This window comes from Thamnophis sirtalis, unplaced genomic scaffold (assembly GCF_051295495.1).
Source record: "Thamnophis sirtalis isolate CommonGarterSnake01/CBP01778 unplaced genomic scaffold, rThaSir2_p1.2 scaffold_1, whole genome shotgun sequence".
Classification (NCBI taxonomy): Eukaryota; Metazoa; Chordata; class Lepidosauria; order Squamata; family Natricidae; genus Thamnophis; species Thamnophis sirtalis.
In genome coordinates, this window is record NW_028261381.1 from 27,475,539 (window position 1) to 27,493,241 (window position 17,703).

General features: G+C 36.6%; 1 protein-coding gene across 3 annotated transcripts in view; it reads left to right on the forward strand.

Moving 5' to 3' along the window:
* LOC106551485 (sodium channel protein type 3 subunit alpha) overlaps positions 1-17,703 on the forward strand; it is a 90,722-nt gene that overhangs the window by 5,217 nt on the left and 67,802 nt on the right. For 2 of the 3 annotated variants that reach the window (XM_087717666.1, XM_087712160.1), the window contains exons 2-5: positions 10,971-11,105; positions 12,356-12,673; positions 15,056-15,173; positions 16,161-16,251. In XM_087717666.1, coding sequence (XP_087573792.1) covers positions 12,407-12,673; positions 15,056-15,173; positions 16,161-16,251 — 476 coding nt within the window. In that variant the 5' untranslated portion in view covers positions 10,971-11,105; positions 12,356-12,406. 3 annotated transcript variants of the gene reach the window in all.

Genomic DNA, 17,703 nt, shown 5'->3' on the forward strand with positions numbered 1-17,703 from the left:
ATATACAATTTGTCATTTACTTTAGTATTAGCTACTAGAAATGGCAGAATATGATTTTGGAAATAAGCCCCACTTAGGTTCCAGTAAGCCAATACAAGAATGAAGTAATCAACTTTGACTCCCTTCCATATACAGAAAGCTGAGAGACAGGCAATTTGTTATTTGGAGTATATCTCAACTTCTCTTTGCATATGAACAGAGATTTCAGCAACAATCTGAGGTGCTTGAAACTGCATAGATGAGAGGCTTTATCTATTTATATTTAATATCCCCCAATGTCTTCCTTTAATGGAAGCTCACTGACATCTCTACTACTTAATCTGGGAGGTTAAAAAGTTGATATACTAATATTTTGGAATTCTTAATTTAGTTTATAGAACCTAAGTAAATATATTTTATCAATATGCTATTGCTGACACTTTATTCCTTCTTAATATTATTTCATTCTGTTTTTAATAACCCAAGAATCACATATAAGTTATTTTTACATGCTTTTAAATTATAATTTATGTCTATTTATCTAATTTTATATCATTTGGACCAGTTTACACTGTGTGCTATTATGTAACTGGTTAACTGTAATAATTTGCCGTAAAATTGTAATTTAATGTATTCTGTACTCTCAGTTGAATTATTTGGGTTTAATATCTGTTAAATGTGGGTCTGAATGAAAATATTATTATATCTGAAGTTTATGATCTAAAGTCTAATAAACTAAGGGTTTACTGTACTTCAGTATTTAATCCTGTTTCTTATGTTAAATCAAATATCTGTACTTGATTGTAGCAAAGGATCCAAAAATCCTTGGAGTTGCGGAAGTTCAGATCATGAAGATTTCTCCTTATTCCCCCAGATTGCCTATATTTAGGTTTTCCTAGCACATGGTAATATAGAGAGTAAGGAAGATGATCTGGAAAAGAGATATGCAGGATCTGTTATCTAGGTAAACTGAACTGAAACATTTTTTTCTGAAGTCCAGAAAGAAAGTGGCTTAGGCAGACACTTCCCCAATTCACTGAACTATTAAGAAGGAAGAGGAGGCATTGAACAATCAGATTGCCAAGATAACTGCTCTTATAGCCATAAATAAAAACGAAGAAAAGTAGTTCTAGCTTTCCTGTGGAGTTGATTTCCTGGTCAGGTTTACTCAGTGGGCTGACTAATAGATACAAAAGTGAGTAATTGTAATAGGGTTGGATTTTTAAAATGACTTTATGACCCCGGCATTGTGTGTATAGGTCCCCTCTTGTGTTGACTGGCATTTCCCCCAGTTGACAATAGGGAAGCCCTGCAGTTGGGAGCTTACCAGTACAACGGCCTTTGCCCCCTGCCTTATCCTTGCTTCCCCATTTAACAAAGGCCAGTTTGCCCATGAAAAGCTTTGATTCCCGGTGGAAGGATGCCATGATGCTCCAGAAGCATTGCATTTGTAGTCAAAAGATGGGGATTGGCCATCTGCCCAAAGCACTGTAGAACTTTAGCATCTCAACCTGCCAAATGGAAGTTTTGTGTAGATTGTTGCAGCAGGAATGGGAACTCTGGAGCAAGGTGGTAATAATACCAACCTCCATATAGGGAAGAGTTCTTGATGTGACTGAAAGTGGCCGGTGCTACAATAAAACTTTTGACTATATTTGCCAATGGACAAATTTCACAGCATGAAATGAACTGGATGAATAAAGTTGGGGCCAGAACTTCCATTGCTAAGCGATGCAGTCATTAAATGAGTCATGCCTAATCTTTTACCTTTTTTTTTTTTTTTTGCTACATAATCTGTCTTTCCCCACTCACTTTGCTTGCCTTCAGAAGTTGTGGGGGCTCCATCATTGGAGGTGTTTTGTTTTTTTGTTTTTGTTTTAAAAAGTGCTTTGTGAACAATATATCATTTCCCCCTATTTTCTTGGTGGTTAATATTTTACCAAGTAACAATGGTTAGGTTACTTTAATGAAGATAGAAAAAAAAGGACGTTTGGCAAATGGAAAAGATAACTTGACACCAAAATTATTGCAAGGTCTGGACAAGATGCTGCAATATTGTAGTAGGGTATATTTTACAAAAATAGGGTGGGGATAGGAAGTAATGGAGATTATTTTTCTAGTTGACATGTAATGAATAAAATATTTTTTGAGAAAATATTTCCTAGCAGATTATATGATACATGCAAGCTTCTTATACATTTGAGGGTGAAGACATTTTGTGAAGGGAGTGTAAGCTGGTCTGGAACTCTTTGGCCAAAGAACAAGGTAAAAAAAATACATCAACATAAAAAATAGGAGGTTCTTACCCCAAAACAACTATTATTGATAAAAGAAACGTTTTACACCCTTCAGTCTCCATTGGCCAAGATAAATTCAGGCATATTCTCAAACTACTTGAAACCTGTGGTACTGTATCTACATGATACTAATACAGTGATGGCAACCCTTTTCGGCCCAGAATGCTGAAAAGGGAGTGCGCCCTTGTGGCACCGTGCTCATTTGGGCTGCAACCAGGAAGAGGAGCTTTCCAAGGGGCATGTGCTCTCCAGAAAATCAACTTCTGGTTACCGGCGCGGGCATGCGGGCCGACCAGCAAGTTTTCCGGTTACTTCCACGCATGTGCATGTGCTGATCAGCTGTCCGCTGCACATGCTCACACTGGAAAACAGAAGATCAGCTCTTCTGGTTTCCGGCACTGGTGTACGCACAAAGGCTAACTGATCATCGCATGCGCATGCGTGAGAGAAACCCGGAAGAGGAACGGGCGCATGCCAGGCAACATGGCTCCTAGTGCCACTTCAGGCATGCGTGCTGTAGGTTCGCCATCATGGTCCTAATATGTCTTCTGACTTGCACTGTATTTTATATAAGCTGCACAGAACTTCCACAGAGAGATGGTAGCAAACAATATAAGGTAACTCTTGCCAGAATACCATTCTGTTTACTGAAAGCATGAGGGCCAAGTAAAAATATTGGAAAATATATTAGAACATTAAAAGCATAATAAAAATATTAAGATTCTTATCCAGTTAAACAGTTGGATTTTGCAGTTATATTCCTGCATAATGTATTATAGTAGTTGCTTGATAAAAAAATATAAATCTCTATTAGTTGCAGTTGTTTAAACTCGAGCACAATCCTAGTAAAGGGTCAACCCACAGCTGCAAGTCAAATGTGATTGTGGCTTGAAGTAGCCCTCTAGGCACTGTGGTCTGGTTAACATAGCTGGATTTTGCATATTACTTGCTTTCTTTTTTCTCTGTTTGCAGCTATTACTAGAAATATTATTGGTATTAATTTATTACAGTCACTAATATGGTATTTAGGAGGTTCTGACCAGTTCTGGAGAACCGGTAGCAGAAATTTTGAGTAGTGCAGAGAATCGGTAAATATCACCTCTGACTGGCTCCACCCCCATCTATTCTCTGCCTCCCAAGTCCCAGCTGATTGGGAGGGAATGGAGATTTTGCAGTATCCTTCCCCTGCCATGCCCACCAAAACATGCCCCAGAACTGGTAGTAAAAAAAATTTGAATCCCACCATTGACATATGCTAAGAGACATAGAAATAACCAAATGACCACATTGAGAGATTATGAATTGAGTTCCCCTCTTTTCTCCAAAACCATGAAATCTATGTTTATATTTTATTTATATAATTCATATTGTGTGTGTGAGTGTGTGTGTGTGTGAGTGAGTGAGTGAGAGAGAGAGAGAGAGAGTGAGTGTTTTACTAGGCTTAAGTGCTGCTTCAATTATGTCTGACTAGGCAGCTGACAGAGCTACAAAACAGTAATAAGTTTAAAAAGGTAACATAACATGAAGATAAAAGCATAAGAAATAACATCCCCACAGCTAAGGAACAGCCATTATATAATAAGCCTATAGGAGTGATGTTCAGGGGATTCATGTACACCAGAGGTGCTTTTGTATCAACAAAACAAACTCTCACTATTGAGACTCATCGAAGGCATTGTTATTAGTTAGGCTTCCTTCCGATCAGCAGTGATCCTGAGTTGCTGTTATGTGGCTTTCTTTAGAAGATCTAACAACAGATTTCATTATTATTATTATTATTATACAATTGTATCACAGTGGCCAGTTGTTTTGCTGGATTTTGCATTGGTTACTAGTCGGGCCCCACCCAGGGGCCTAGGACGTCGTAACATATTTTCGTAATATGCGTGCAGATCCAAGCAGTGCGGCTTTTTGCATTTGACTGATGGTGATTTTGTCAATTTTTAACTGTTTTAAATGTAATTCCAGTGCTTTTGGAATAGCACCCAGTGTGCCAATTACCACTGGAATTACCACTGCTGGTTTGTGCCATAGTCGTTGAATTTCGATTTTTAAGTCCTGGTATTTTGCAGTTTTTTCATGTTCTTTCTCGGCGACCCTGCTATCACCTGGTATTGCGATGTCTATGATTGTGACCTTATTTTTCTCAACCAGTGTGATGTCTGGTGTATTATGCGTCAGTATTTTGTCCGTTTGTATACGGAAATCCCACAAGATCTTGACCATCTGATTTTCGGTGACTTTTTCAGGCTGATGTTCCCACCAGTTTGTTGCTGTTTTAATGTTATAATTTTTGCACAAATGCCAATGGATCATTTGTGCTACTGAATTGTGCCGCAATTTATAATCAGTCTGCACGATTTTTTTACAGCAGCTGAGTATGTGATCAACAGTTTCATCAGCTTCTTTGCAAAGTCTGCATTTGGCATCATCAGAGGATTTTTCTATTTTGGCCTTAATGGCATTTGTGCGGATAGCTTGTTCTTGCGCAGCCAGGATTAGTGACTCTGTTTCTTTCTTTAATGTACCTGTTGTTAACCATAACCAAGTTTGTTCACTGTCCACTTTATCTTTTATTTTTTCCAGAAATTGACCATGCAGTGCTTTGTTCTGCCAACTCTCCATTCTTGATTTTATCACATCTTTTCTGTATTCTTGTTTCGTCTGTTGGGCCTTCAGTAGATTTTTGTTCTTTACTTCGATTAATAGATGTTCTTGACTTTCTTTTAAATAATCAGCCAGTGCATGTTTTTCTTCTTCAACTGTTTGCTTCACTTGTAATAATCCTCTGCCACCTGATTTTCGGGGCAGATATAGTCTATCAGTATCACCACGTGGATGTAAACTGTAGTGCATTGTCATTAGTTTCCTGGTTTTTCGGTCCAAAAGGTCCAAATCAGCTTGTGTCCAGTTAACTATACCAGCTGTGTATCTTATAACTGGTATTGCCCAGGTATTTATGGCCTTGATTGTATTTCCACCGTTCAATTTAGATTTTAAAATTTTCCTAACTCTGTTGGTGTACTCTCGCCTGGCAATAGTTTTTACTTCTCCATGCTTGATGTTATCCAACTGCAGAATGCCTAAGTATTTGTAGGCTTCATTTTCTTTGCATTTAATTAATTGGCCATTGGGCATTTCAATTCCCTCAGATGCAGTGATTTTGCCCCTTTTTATGGATACAGTGGCGCATTTTTCCATGCCAAACTGCATTGAAATATCGGTGCTGAATACTCGGACTGTGTTTGTCAATGATTGGATTTCTATTTCTGACTTTCCATAGAGTTTCAAATCATCCATATATAGTAAATGTGAAATTTTTTCAGCTTCTTTGGCTGTTTGATAGCCTAATTTCATTTTTTTTAATATTACTGATAGTGGGATCATTGCAATGATGAAGAGAAGAGGTGAAAGTGAATCACCCTGGAAAATTCCTCCCTTGATATTAACCATTCCGTAGATCTCATTCCCTACTGCCAACTCAGTTCTCCATTGTTTCATCGCCTTTTCAGTAAAGGATGTAATATTTTTGCTAATGCCAGTTGTTTCTAAGCATTTTATGATCCAACTATGTGGCAGTGAGTCAAATGCCTTTTTGTAATCAATCCAGGCCATATTCAAGTTTGTTTTTCTGTTCTTACAATTTTCTAATATCATTTTATCAATTAGAAGCTGATCTTTTGTGCCCCTGCTCCTTCTTTTGTTGCCTTTTTGCTCTACTGGCAAGATGTTGTTTGTTTCCAAATAATCCATCATGTTATCTGCAATAATGCCTGTGAGTAATTTGAAGGTTGTTGGCAAGCATGTTATTGGTCTGTAGTTTTCAGGTGTTGTTCCTTTAGTTGCATCTTTCTGAATCAAGTATGTTTTTCCAGTTGTCAACCATTCATCAATTTGGCCCTTTTGTAAAATTTCATTCAGTTGCCTGGCCAATATTGCATGTAAACTGGTCAGATATTTGAGCCAGAAACCATGTAATTGGTCCTTTCCAGGTGATGTCCAATTCTTTACCTTTTTAACTCGATTTTTGACCATCTCAGTTGTTATTTCTAATACTTGCATTTGTTTGCTGCCAATGCTTTTCTCAAAGTCATGTATCCACTTTACTTCCTTGTTGTAGTCCTTTGCATTTTCCCACAATTCTTTCCAGAATTCAACTGTGGCGTTTTTTTCTGGTTTTTCACTTTTGGTGTCACCATTTACATTAAGACTTTGATAAAAACGCCGTTGGTCTGATCGAAATTGCTGATTTTGTTTGTATTGGATGATTCGTGCATCATATCTTTCAATTTTTCTAGCTGTTGCTGTTATCTGCTGTTTTACAATCTCTACAGCTTCATTGATGTTTCTTGTATCCAATCTATATCTCCTGATTAGCCGATCTATGATTTTGTTGTTTTTAAGCCGTTGCTCATGCATGTTCTTTAAGTTACTAGCATCTGCCCTTAATTTTTTGATTTTTTGTTCTAAACGGATTTTCCACTTTGGCTTTGATGCTTTTTCTGTTGTGTGACTAGGTACTTTAATTTTAATGCCTAGTTCATTAGTGACTATTACAGCTGCGCTGTACATTAACTGGTTTGTTTCCAAGATGGATCCCGGTTCAATTGTTGAAAACACTGCATTAACCATTTTCATGATAGGGGCCAAAATTTTCTTAGGCACAGTTTTTAGTGATGGTAAACGTTGCCTTTCCTCATTAAGCAGAACATGCTCCATGATCTTATCCTTCAATTCTTTTTGTTTTTGAGTTAGTTCATCAGTTGGTTCAGTGATAACTGGTTCTAGTGGTTGTGATGTTATTTCCTCCCCGAGAGCTTCTTCTGGGAGTTCTACTGTAATGTCTTTAGTTGTGTCTTGAATATCAGTTATTTCCGCTTGTGATATTGTTTTTGGGGTTTTGCAATTTGCCTGAATTTCCTCATGTTCAACTTCACTAAACACTTTATTCCGTATAATAAATCGCCTTTGATCTGCTAGTCGTTGTTCACTAACATTTGAATGTGGATATTGTTGTTTCCATAATTCATACATTCTCTTTAAATAGCCTCTTTTTTCTGGCTCTGAGTTGTAGTAACAGGCCATTATGGCACGGTTTTCATCTGCACTATATTTTTGTCGTTTTGTTGGCTGGTCCACTTGTAGCCCACTTGTCGACGGATGTCCAGGGACCCCAACATCCACCGCGGCCCTTGTTAACCCGCGCGACGACCGATGCGGTATGGAATTCTTATTTGTTTTTTTCACCATATTGTATGGGTTGGCTGGTTTTTTTTTACGGGACCAGATGCCAACCTGACCCCAACCTTCCTCCTTTCTCATCCGGGCTTGGGACCGGCAACGGCGGAGTTATTATTATTATTATTATTATTATTATTATTATTATTATTATTATTATTATCATTATCATTATCATCATCATCATCATTATCATCATCATCATCTGATTTGTAGGAATTAGATACAAATTCATTTTTATTCATTGTTCAGCTATATAGGGATCCTGCTTACTAATTCATTCCATCATTATAATGCTGTAATTTTCAAAGCCCCACTGAGACAATTTATTTGCCTGAAGAGCAAAATAAAAGTCCTATATATAAACAGTCAAAACATTGTATGAGAAACTGACTTATCTGGGTGTGCAGATTAATATTTCAACTGAATGTTAAAAATGCATCCATAACATTTGCCAATAGACAAAGGGTTAATGTTGATAATAGCAGTAAAGGATATCTAGAAAGGAAGGATCATAAGAGGAGAATAGTAAAATGTTTCTCATGTACTTCTCAGATTTATTCAAATTCTTTAAAAGAACAGGGGCTTGAAAAATTATGGACAACTCAGACTTCAGGCCCATAGATATATGACATTGGTTGATAACTTAGCTGTAGAATGGAGTGCTTATGAGTCCAATGGAAAATAAAAATATTAAACTTGGATTTTTAAAATAAAATTAAGTGGAGTTCAGGCCTGGGTCGCAGAACTGGCAGCGACCCAGGCCTGCCACGCCCCTGGACCGGTTCCCTCACCACCGCTTGACCACCGCCATTTTGGTTTTAGTGACTGCGCATGCACTGTTCACTGTAAATTATTCTGTGCATGCGTGAAGAACAATTTACATTGAACAGCGCACGCACGCATTATATGTGTCTGGCGTGCACATGAATGAAGCAAGCATGTGTATTGCGAACCAGTAGTAAAACAGGCAGCAACCCACCCCTGGCTGCAGTTCTCTTGACAAGATTTTCACAAATAATTTGCCATTGCTTTCTTCCTATAGTTAAGAAAGAGTTATGCAGATGGGCTCAAAGTCCCTTATATGGTTTTGGGCCTAAAGTAGGACTAGAACTTATAAACAAAATTCATTGTCTTCCAACTTTTAGCTTGCCAACTTAACCACTGTACCAAACCGGCTCTCTAATTGCTTTTATTGTTATAGATTTTCTCTGGGTCAGGTTAACACTGGTGTTCCTGATTCTCTTCCTCATGCCATTCTCATCATGACTTTAAATATAAATAAAGTGATTTCATCTTCTGCAGTGCAGATTTGGTTCACAGGCACAAATTACTGTAGCTTCCTTTTAGTCCAGACAGGAAAAAAGAAATTGCACATTGCTTATCTAAGGTGATTGAAGGAGTTCAAATGGATGTCATTCTTGCCATTCTTTTAATTGGCCATATTGCTTTTTAAGTAAGTGCACATAGCTTGCATTAGAAATCAAGCTAGTATTTGAAGAAATATGGACTTCATAATCTTAGCTGGATGTGCACCCTAATAGGGGGAAAATCCAGTGGTTCTGTTTTTCCTATCCCAAGCAACATTAATATATAATTTAATATTGAATTGCAACTACAGATTTATACAAACATCAAGCTATTTTTCCACCTGCTTTTTTGAGAAAAAAGAACGCATTTATTAAAGCTTTGCTATCTGTGATAGTTCTTCATCCAAAAATGATGAAAACCACTTCATTTCTCCGTGTAAACAATGGCAAATTCAAATGGAGATTCAGCTGCATTTTCAGTCAATCTGTGGAATGATTCTCAACCACACTCACTGGAAGGAAGGCAGCATAGGTTAATACCATTAATATAGCTTTTCTAAATTTAGTACCTTCAAGTTGTGTTCAGCATCAACTTCTGTAACTCCAAGGCAGTAGTGCTGGAGAATACTTTCAGAAGAAATTGTTTCAAGGACTTTAAGGAATTTGAAGGAAAGGAACATGCAGAAAGCAAAGTAGCCAACTTTTATTTTGCACCTGGACTCCTTAGTATCATAAAATGTTAGAGAGTTCTAGTCCCGCCTTAGCTATTATGACCTTGGGTGACCTTGGTCAGTCACTCTCAACTTAACCCATAACACAGGGCTATTATTATGGGGAAAATAGGAGGTGTGTGGGATATGTTTGCTGTCCTGAATTATTTGTAAAACAATAAAGGCAGGACATAAATACATAAATTCAAGTTGCTAGAACTTGAATTATAGGGATTATTTTTCCTCAGCCCCTTTCTAGAGAGAGTTTGCATTGCCTTGTTATAATAGAAGCCTATAGTTCCAATAGATTAATAATCATGCTTTTCATGTACAAATAAAATTCTCGCCTCCCAAAGTAGAACAGTCTAAATATATATGCTTTTTCATTCAAGAACAGGACACATAATAAAAAACAAGGCTGAAAAGAAGTGAAATCACATCTATAGCTAGATTAAATATTGCAGTTTTCAGTGCAAAGATGAGTACTGTTATTTAAATGGAATACTGGGACTTGTTAAATGTGATTTTTATTTATCTGAAAGTTTTCTCCGTCTTAAATATAATGCATCTCTGAATATTGATTGTGAGAATAGATGTTCTTTAAGGTATTGTACATGCCTGTTCCAATTTGCTATAAAATTACTACACTATTTATAGCATGAGGCACTTCACAGAATGGTGACGGTAAATCAGAAATTCTCGGAAGGAGGTAAAATCTTCTAGCTGACTTTTTTTTTAATGCTGGGAGAAAATTATTTGAACTGCCAGCATTTAGGGAAGAACAAGCAGACAGGAAATTCTATAAAGTAAGGCAGGAATAAAAGAAAAACAGACTATGAAAGCTGTAAAACTGTTGGACCATGGAGCAAGAAAGAAAGGAGGTGAACATTAATAGGAACAATAAAAGTTTGGGGGGTTCAAAGTTTACATACTGATTTTGACAGCAAATCATTATTTATGTTAGATTTTTCAAAACTGCTGTTTGAGGTTTCTTATCAAAATGTCTAAATAACTGGTATTTGCTGAGGATTTCTTTCTTTTCCATCTTTCCATATGTAGTAGGAATCCCTTCCCTACACCCGCTTTCAACAAATTATTGCATTATATTTTTTAATTTTTAAATCTTCAACCAAAAAAGATAGGTGAAACATAACTGATAGTAGTTCTTTAAAAGATTAGAAAAATGAATAATGGTTAATTTTCGCCTGAATCAAATGCTGCTCAAAATAGTCCCATAACAAAGAGCAAGCTAAAAGGAAAACAACCCACAACTATACCTTTTATGTGGGGGTTTTTGCCTCTTCTCTTTAACAGTGTATGTTCCTCCATCATTATTATGTGTTTTGCTCTTTTTCTTTCTGTTTTTTGCTATTAATTGAAAAGCTATTTTTTTTAAAAAAAAAAAATCCACTGACTGGGAAAGTGTTCTGTTTCAGCCGCTGTTAAGGATGGGACTCCATGAATTCATTTTCCCTCTGGAAGAAAGAAAGATGTTGTAGTTCAGAGCTGCTGCATATTCCACCCTAAGAATTTACATGAAATTCTGTGGCACAGTTTCAGAAATCAAAAAGGTAGAACGTAAAACGTTTACGTCTAAATGTTTCATTTTTGTCTCGGCAATTGTTCCAAACTTCCCCATTCTGATATCCACATAAGCCGTTTGTGTTAGATTTCTTGCTCCCCTTCCCTACTAGAATGGTTGATACCTTGAGCTGGTTTAAATCTCAAATTGCCTTTTAGGCAATTGGTTCTTCCCACTGTTATGGTTGCCAGCCCTTTCCCCCCACATCCTCATCACAGATGCAGGGTATTTTATTTCTTCTGGCCATGCTCTTTCTAAACTACTCAAATAGGGTGGCCGGAAGAAGAAAGAGCAAGGGCTAATACCTAGTCATAATGTCTGTACTGCCCTGTCATCAGTCAATAAATCTCAAGCCATCAGCACTTAGAATGGGGAAGTGTTCAGGGCTAGAGGATTGTTTCATGAAGTCATGACTTCTTATGCTTTTCAATCTTTTCAAAAAGTTAAATAGCAGTTAGCATTATATACACAGAGAGATTTAAGATGCTGCTTGTCTTTTGACAACCCTATGGGACTTGTTCATTGATACGAGTAACTCTGGAGAGTATGTACTCTAGAAGGCTCTAGAATGGAATTTGATCTAGTCCCAAGACATGAATGGTGTGGGACTAGGAATTGATTTCCAGAGGGGAAAAATTGCAAACTACAGGAACCAGGAGCATTATTCAGGTGACCCTGAGGACACAGCTAAACCTCCAAGTGCTTCAACGACTCTCTAAAAGGATGCAAATGACCATCTGTCTGCAAGGAATGTAAATCCTCCCATTCCCCACTATCCTGTAAGAGCTGAAGAAGCTTCTTGGATGAGAAACGAAATGTCTTCAAAAGAAAAAAAACAAAAGAAACTTCAGTTTCCTCCTGAAAAAGCACCTTTGGGATAACCATGACCTGAATGACTGAGAAGCTCTACAGACTCTTAGGCAATTTCTTCTCTTCCAACAACATTTTAGGGATTATTTAAGTCATACAGCTTGTTCCATAGGGTAAAGACACACATCCATCCATCCATCCATGTATGTCCCTCAGCAGGTAACAGCATATGGCTGATCTGGCCTTGGCTCAGAAGCTAAGCAGAGGCAGGATTGATTAATAGTGGTACTGGGATGAGGAATACAAAGGGCTTGTGTGTATATGTGTGCAGGTATCTGTGTTTGATTATTTATATATATTACCTATATGCGTTATATTAACACTGTCTATTTCTCTAATTATTTTTTATTTCACCTTGGTTTTTTGCAGGTCATTCTTATGCAATAGGCTAAAAGTAATTTCAATGTGCAGGATGAAAAAATGGCACAGACACTGCTGGTACCACCAGGACCTGACAGTTTCTGCTTTTTTACTAGAGAATCTCTTGCAGCTATTGAAAAACGGTGCACAGAAGAGAAAGCGAAAAGGCCCAAACAAGAACATACGGATAACGATGATGAGAGTGGGCCAAAACCAAATAGTGACTTGGAAGCAGGAAAAACACTTCCCTTTATATATGGCGATATTCCTCCTGGAATGGGGTCCGAACCATTGGAGGACCTGGACCCTTACTATAGCAATAAAAAAGTGAGTTTTAATTCAGATTGGCTGGATTTTTAATAATATTTGCTGGATTTTGCAAAGGTTTTGGGAACACTTGATGTTCTCAGTGTGTATTAACTTAAGCTTGTCTTTCTCAATTTGCACTCAGAAAAAAAATGTGAAAAATATTTGCAACAAAGCTTTATGGGCATTATCGTGGGCTTCCCATTTTATATTTATGCAGAACTGGCCCTAGGGCTGGAAAAAAAGAAAAGAGCGATCTTGATTAAAAATCACTACAAAAATGAGTTAAATAAATATAAACAACTATAAAAATTTAAAGCAAAGTACAATGATCTAAGTAGAAGTTAATGGTTGGAGGGGATGAAAGAAAGTTGTACACTATAGAACACTTTTTATATGCAGGTAGTCCTTGACTTACAAATTTGTAGTTACAACAGCACTGAAAAAAAGTGACTCATGATCATTTTTCACACTTATCACCATTGCAGCATCCCCATGGCCATGTGATTTACATTCAGATGCTTGTCAACTGACTCACATTTATGATAGTTGCAGTGTCCCAGTGTCATGTGATTCCTTTTTGCAACTTCCTGTCAAGCAAAGTCAATGAGGAAACCAGATTCACTTAACAACCATGTTACTAATTTAACAACTGCAGTGATTCACTTAACGAATTTGGCAAGAAAAGTTGTAAGATGGGGCAAAACTCACTTAACAAATATCTCACTTAGCAACATAAATTTTGGGTTGTAATTCGAGGACTACCTGTAATGCATATATATTTAATTACACTATAGCATCTTGCTTATCTGTTCTTGATCTACTTTTGCATAGTTCCTTTTGCAATAATAAAATATTTTCTTTAAAAAAAAACAACAATAACTATAGGGTCAGCTAAGAATACAGACTCCCAGTATAATAAAACTCATTGATTTTAAGTAGGACCCATAGAGTGAACAGACCTGTCCCAGACCTGCCACTGATAAAACTGAATATCTCTACTTCTTATTGCCAGAATTCATATCCTACAGAAAAACAGAATCTGAAAGAAAGAAATGAAGAGAAAAGCTAGAGAATGGGAATCAAACTTGAAAGAGAAGAGACAGAGGTTTCAAACATAAACCAGATCTGTGAGATCTTGATGTCTCTGAGCTTTGTTGTTTTCTTGAAGACGTTTCATTACCCAACTAGATCACTTCATCAGTGCCAGAAGGGAGTGGGTTTTCTCTCTGTTTATATACACTAGATCTGTTTTGTTCGTAATAGCTAAACTCATTTCTGTACCTTAACTGATAGTAGTGTGGGAGTTGTGGAACAGTGTGACAAGAAGGTTCTATGATAAAGTTGCTTCAACAGCAAGACAGGGGGAAAGTAAGTTATTTTGAAGGACGAACTAGTCAGAGTAAGTGCAGTCTCAATAAGTTACTGCAGCAGGTGAAGGTTGCCCATCACAAGTTCATGAGTTCATTGGAGTTGCTGTTCCTCCAGCCATGAAACGTACCATAATACAGTAGACATTTAGCTGTTTGGTCCAAGATGGAATGCTCTTTAAAGTTAATACTAAGAAATATCATTACCCATGGTTCTTGGTAGATATTCCTTAGCTGAGAGATTACAATACTTCCCAGCTGTAGAGTCTACTACTGTGCAGAGTTCCCAGTGACTCAGCCTCCTCCCACAACGATAGCCATTCTGAGTCAGCCTCTGAAAATTGGTGGTATATGACATTTGAATGGACATTATTATATCATCATAGCCCATTTTTCTTACAGAGATACAATTATGTGTCACTTTACAAGTTTGTAGTTGCGAGTTACAAACCACACAGTTTTCCTTATGCGTTGCACCATGTTTCGGGTCAAACATCTCCAATCTGGTACTCTCCAGATCTGCAACGACCAGAATTTCTAGTCAGCATCTGAACAATGATGCATTGGGCAAGCCTGTTCCAGTTCATAGATTTTCTTACTCATACACAATAATAAAAAAGAGATTATTTACTGAATATGAGAATATTTACCTATGCTTCTGGATTCATTAAAGTGTGATGGTGGTGTTGCGCTGATGGAAAAAAATATGAACTTTATATGATTCTGATCATTTTTATTTATGTGTTAAAATTTGTATGTTGTCCTATAAACAATTAATTTGTTTTTCAATGTAAGAAATTGTGCTACAATCAAATGGACAATAAAGTTAGCAGTGATAATAATCATAGGTATTGTGATAACAAGAACAACAAAAACCCAACACCTTTAATTTAACTTATTTGAATCTGGGTTCTGAATATAAAGTGCTACATTTTCTTCAAAATCAAAACAGTATCAAGAATTAGGAAGCACACTATTTATGTATTCTTGATGAGAATATTCTGAGCTATTCTTTGTGTGTTTTTTTCCACAGACCTTCATTGTGTTGAATAGAGGGAAGACAATTTTCCGATTCAGTGCCACATCTGCCTTGTACATTTTAACCCCTTTTAATCCTCTCAGAAAAATTGCTATTAAAATTTTGGTACATTCATATCCTTTTCCAGCTGAATGTCACAAATGAAAGTTCAATTGTTTTTCCAATATTATTTTTAAAAATAATTACTATCTTTACCCCTAAGGTCAGAAATGAAAGTCTTTTAAAGCCATGTTTTGAACAGTAATTTAGAATAAACTGGGTTAAAGCTCCTGGTCAAATATTTTTCTCTCTCTCATGATATTTAGATTACAAATCTAAATGTTTGGCATTGCTTAAATGCTTAATAGTACCATAGTATTTTTTCTATTAATTGTACTAATGCATTCTATGTTTGTTCATGTCATTAAAAGGAAAGAATACTGTTGGAATAATTACGTATCTCAGGAGACATGAAATGTATCATCTGCACCAGGTGGCATAAGGAGCATAACATAGTCACAAAAGGGAAATTGCGGTGGGGGTGGGGATGAAGAAGGATGAATGTTTTGAGGGGAATGAGGAGGGGAAACTCTGTGTTTGGATTCTTCTTTTTAATGGGTATCTATTGTCTTGGCTATATAAAGAATAATTAGTTATGGGAATAACTTTTATTCAGAAAGTTAAATAAAGTGATGAAGTTGTAATTAGAAAAACTATAACTCAGTGACATTATGGCCTTGGCAATTTTATGCTAAATTGGCATCATTTAGAATGTAGTAGAGGCTTGTTGAATAAAATATCACAAATGCTACTGAGATATCAGTGCAACAAATATATGGCTGGTTCATATAATCCAATTCTCCAGTACAAGGAAAATACTCAGCTATGGGCAGCAGATTGTGCTGGCATATAGAGTCTCCTTGCTATTATTGGCTGATATGTAGCCACATGGTCTGTGACAATCTGCCTATGATAGTTCTCTTAATACAAAGCATGTGCTGCTTTGTAATTAGTGTCTTTGCGGGATTGTTTCAGAGAAAATAAGGATGGCTTATAATAATAAATATTAATAATAAACAAATAATAATAAAAGGCCCATCTTTCCTTAACTTGAGTTTTACATTGTTCAGCATGCTTATTATGTGCACTATTTTGACCAACTGTGTATTTATGACCATGAGTAATCCTCCAGAATGGACGAAGAATGTAGAGTAAGTCAAACTCTTTTAAAATCTATATAAGCTGTCTTTGTTTTTATGTATTTTCAATTGCAGATTTTAATGAGCAGCCTCCTTTACTCTAAATTGGTTTGTAAATGAAGTTATAGCAATAGCACTTTGACTTTTTAAATCTAATTTTATATTTATAGTTCAATATAATTATATTTGATTATGATTAGTTTATAAATAAAGTGATAAATGTGTGACTTTGGATTTATATCCTTCCTTGAAACTCCAAATGGCAGACTTTGGTTTCCTCAAAAAACATGCTTCTAGTGATTGAAGGTAAGCCTAGACACTCATAGACAGGCTGACCTTCAGACAATTAGAAACCATACTAAGAGTCTACAGAGCAGAACAAGTATCATGGATTGCATACGTGATATGACTTCAACACTTTCATTCCAGCTACAGTTGCGGTGCATCCGCATATACACATTTGCTCTTACTTTGGAGTTAAAAAAATACAGCAAATAGATTTACTGTCCCAGGTGGCTATCCAACAAATCAGCTTTTTAAAAAAAGCTATTTCCATAACTTGGGCCTGCAAATTATTTTTAAGAGGCCATATAGTGGCTTGTTAATTCCGTGAATGACATCAATCCTAGTTAGATCCTCAGACCAGCATTAGTTTCCACAAACCTGCCCCTTTTATGATTAAAGTTGCTGAGATTATGGCAGTGATAACCTCCTTCCCTTACAGCTTGACTAAATTCTTTTTTTACTGCATTCGATTTTCCTTTCCTTTGGCCATCCTCTCCTTTGTAGTAGTTAACCATTCATTTTTGTTTGGCCCACCTTATTTATACTACTACTTCGGGGCCATTCAAATGATGCCTTAATGCTCATTGTGGCCCATCTTTTTTAAGAGCTGAGTAATCACGCTTCTCCTTTTGTGCTCACAATCCCTGCCTATTCAGCAGAATGTATGCATTGCTGTGCATATTCAAAAACAGCTTAAGGAGAGAAGAGGAAAGGAGGTTGTAGAGTCAGAGTGGAAAAAGGAAAAGAAAAACTGAATTAGTTACAATGGATCTTGTAACAAAGGTCCCCAAAATGCCTCATACTTTCTTCAGAATTTCGGCTAACTTACTACAGCATACTCTTTTTTTTAAGGTCCTTTATTTCCACCCCTTTTTGTAGTCTCCTGAAAGTGCCACAATCAAACATTCATTATTTTAACGTTCATTATTTCTTTCCACCCCAAAACAGAAACAAAAGCAAAACTAGACCAAATCCCATGCTTCTGGAAAGTTCCGGGGCTGAAGCCATTGCTTTTCTGCCCATGTAAAAGTCAGGCTGGCTCTCTCTGGGTTGATTTTCCTCTCTCCATGTTTGTAAAGAGAGCTTTCTTCAGATAATCTTCCCCTAATTTGATTCTTGTTGGATCTTGTATCCTATTTCTATTTTTGCAGTATTGTATTTTTAATTTTTATGTAGGAT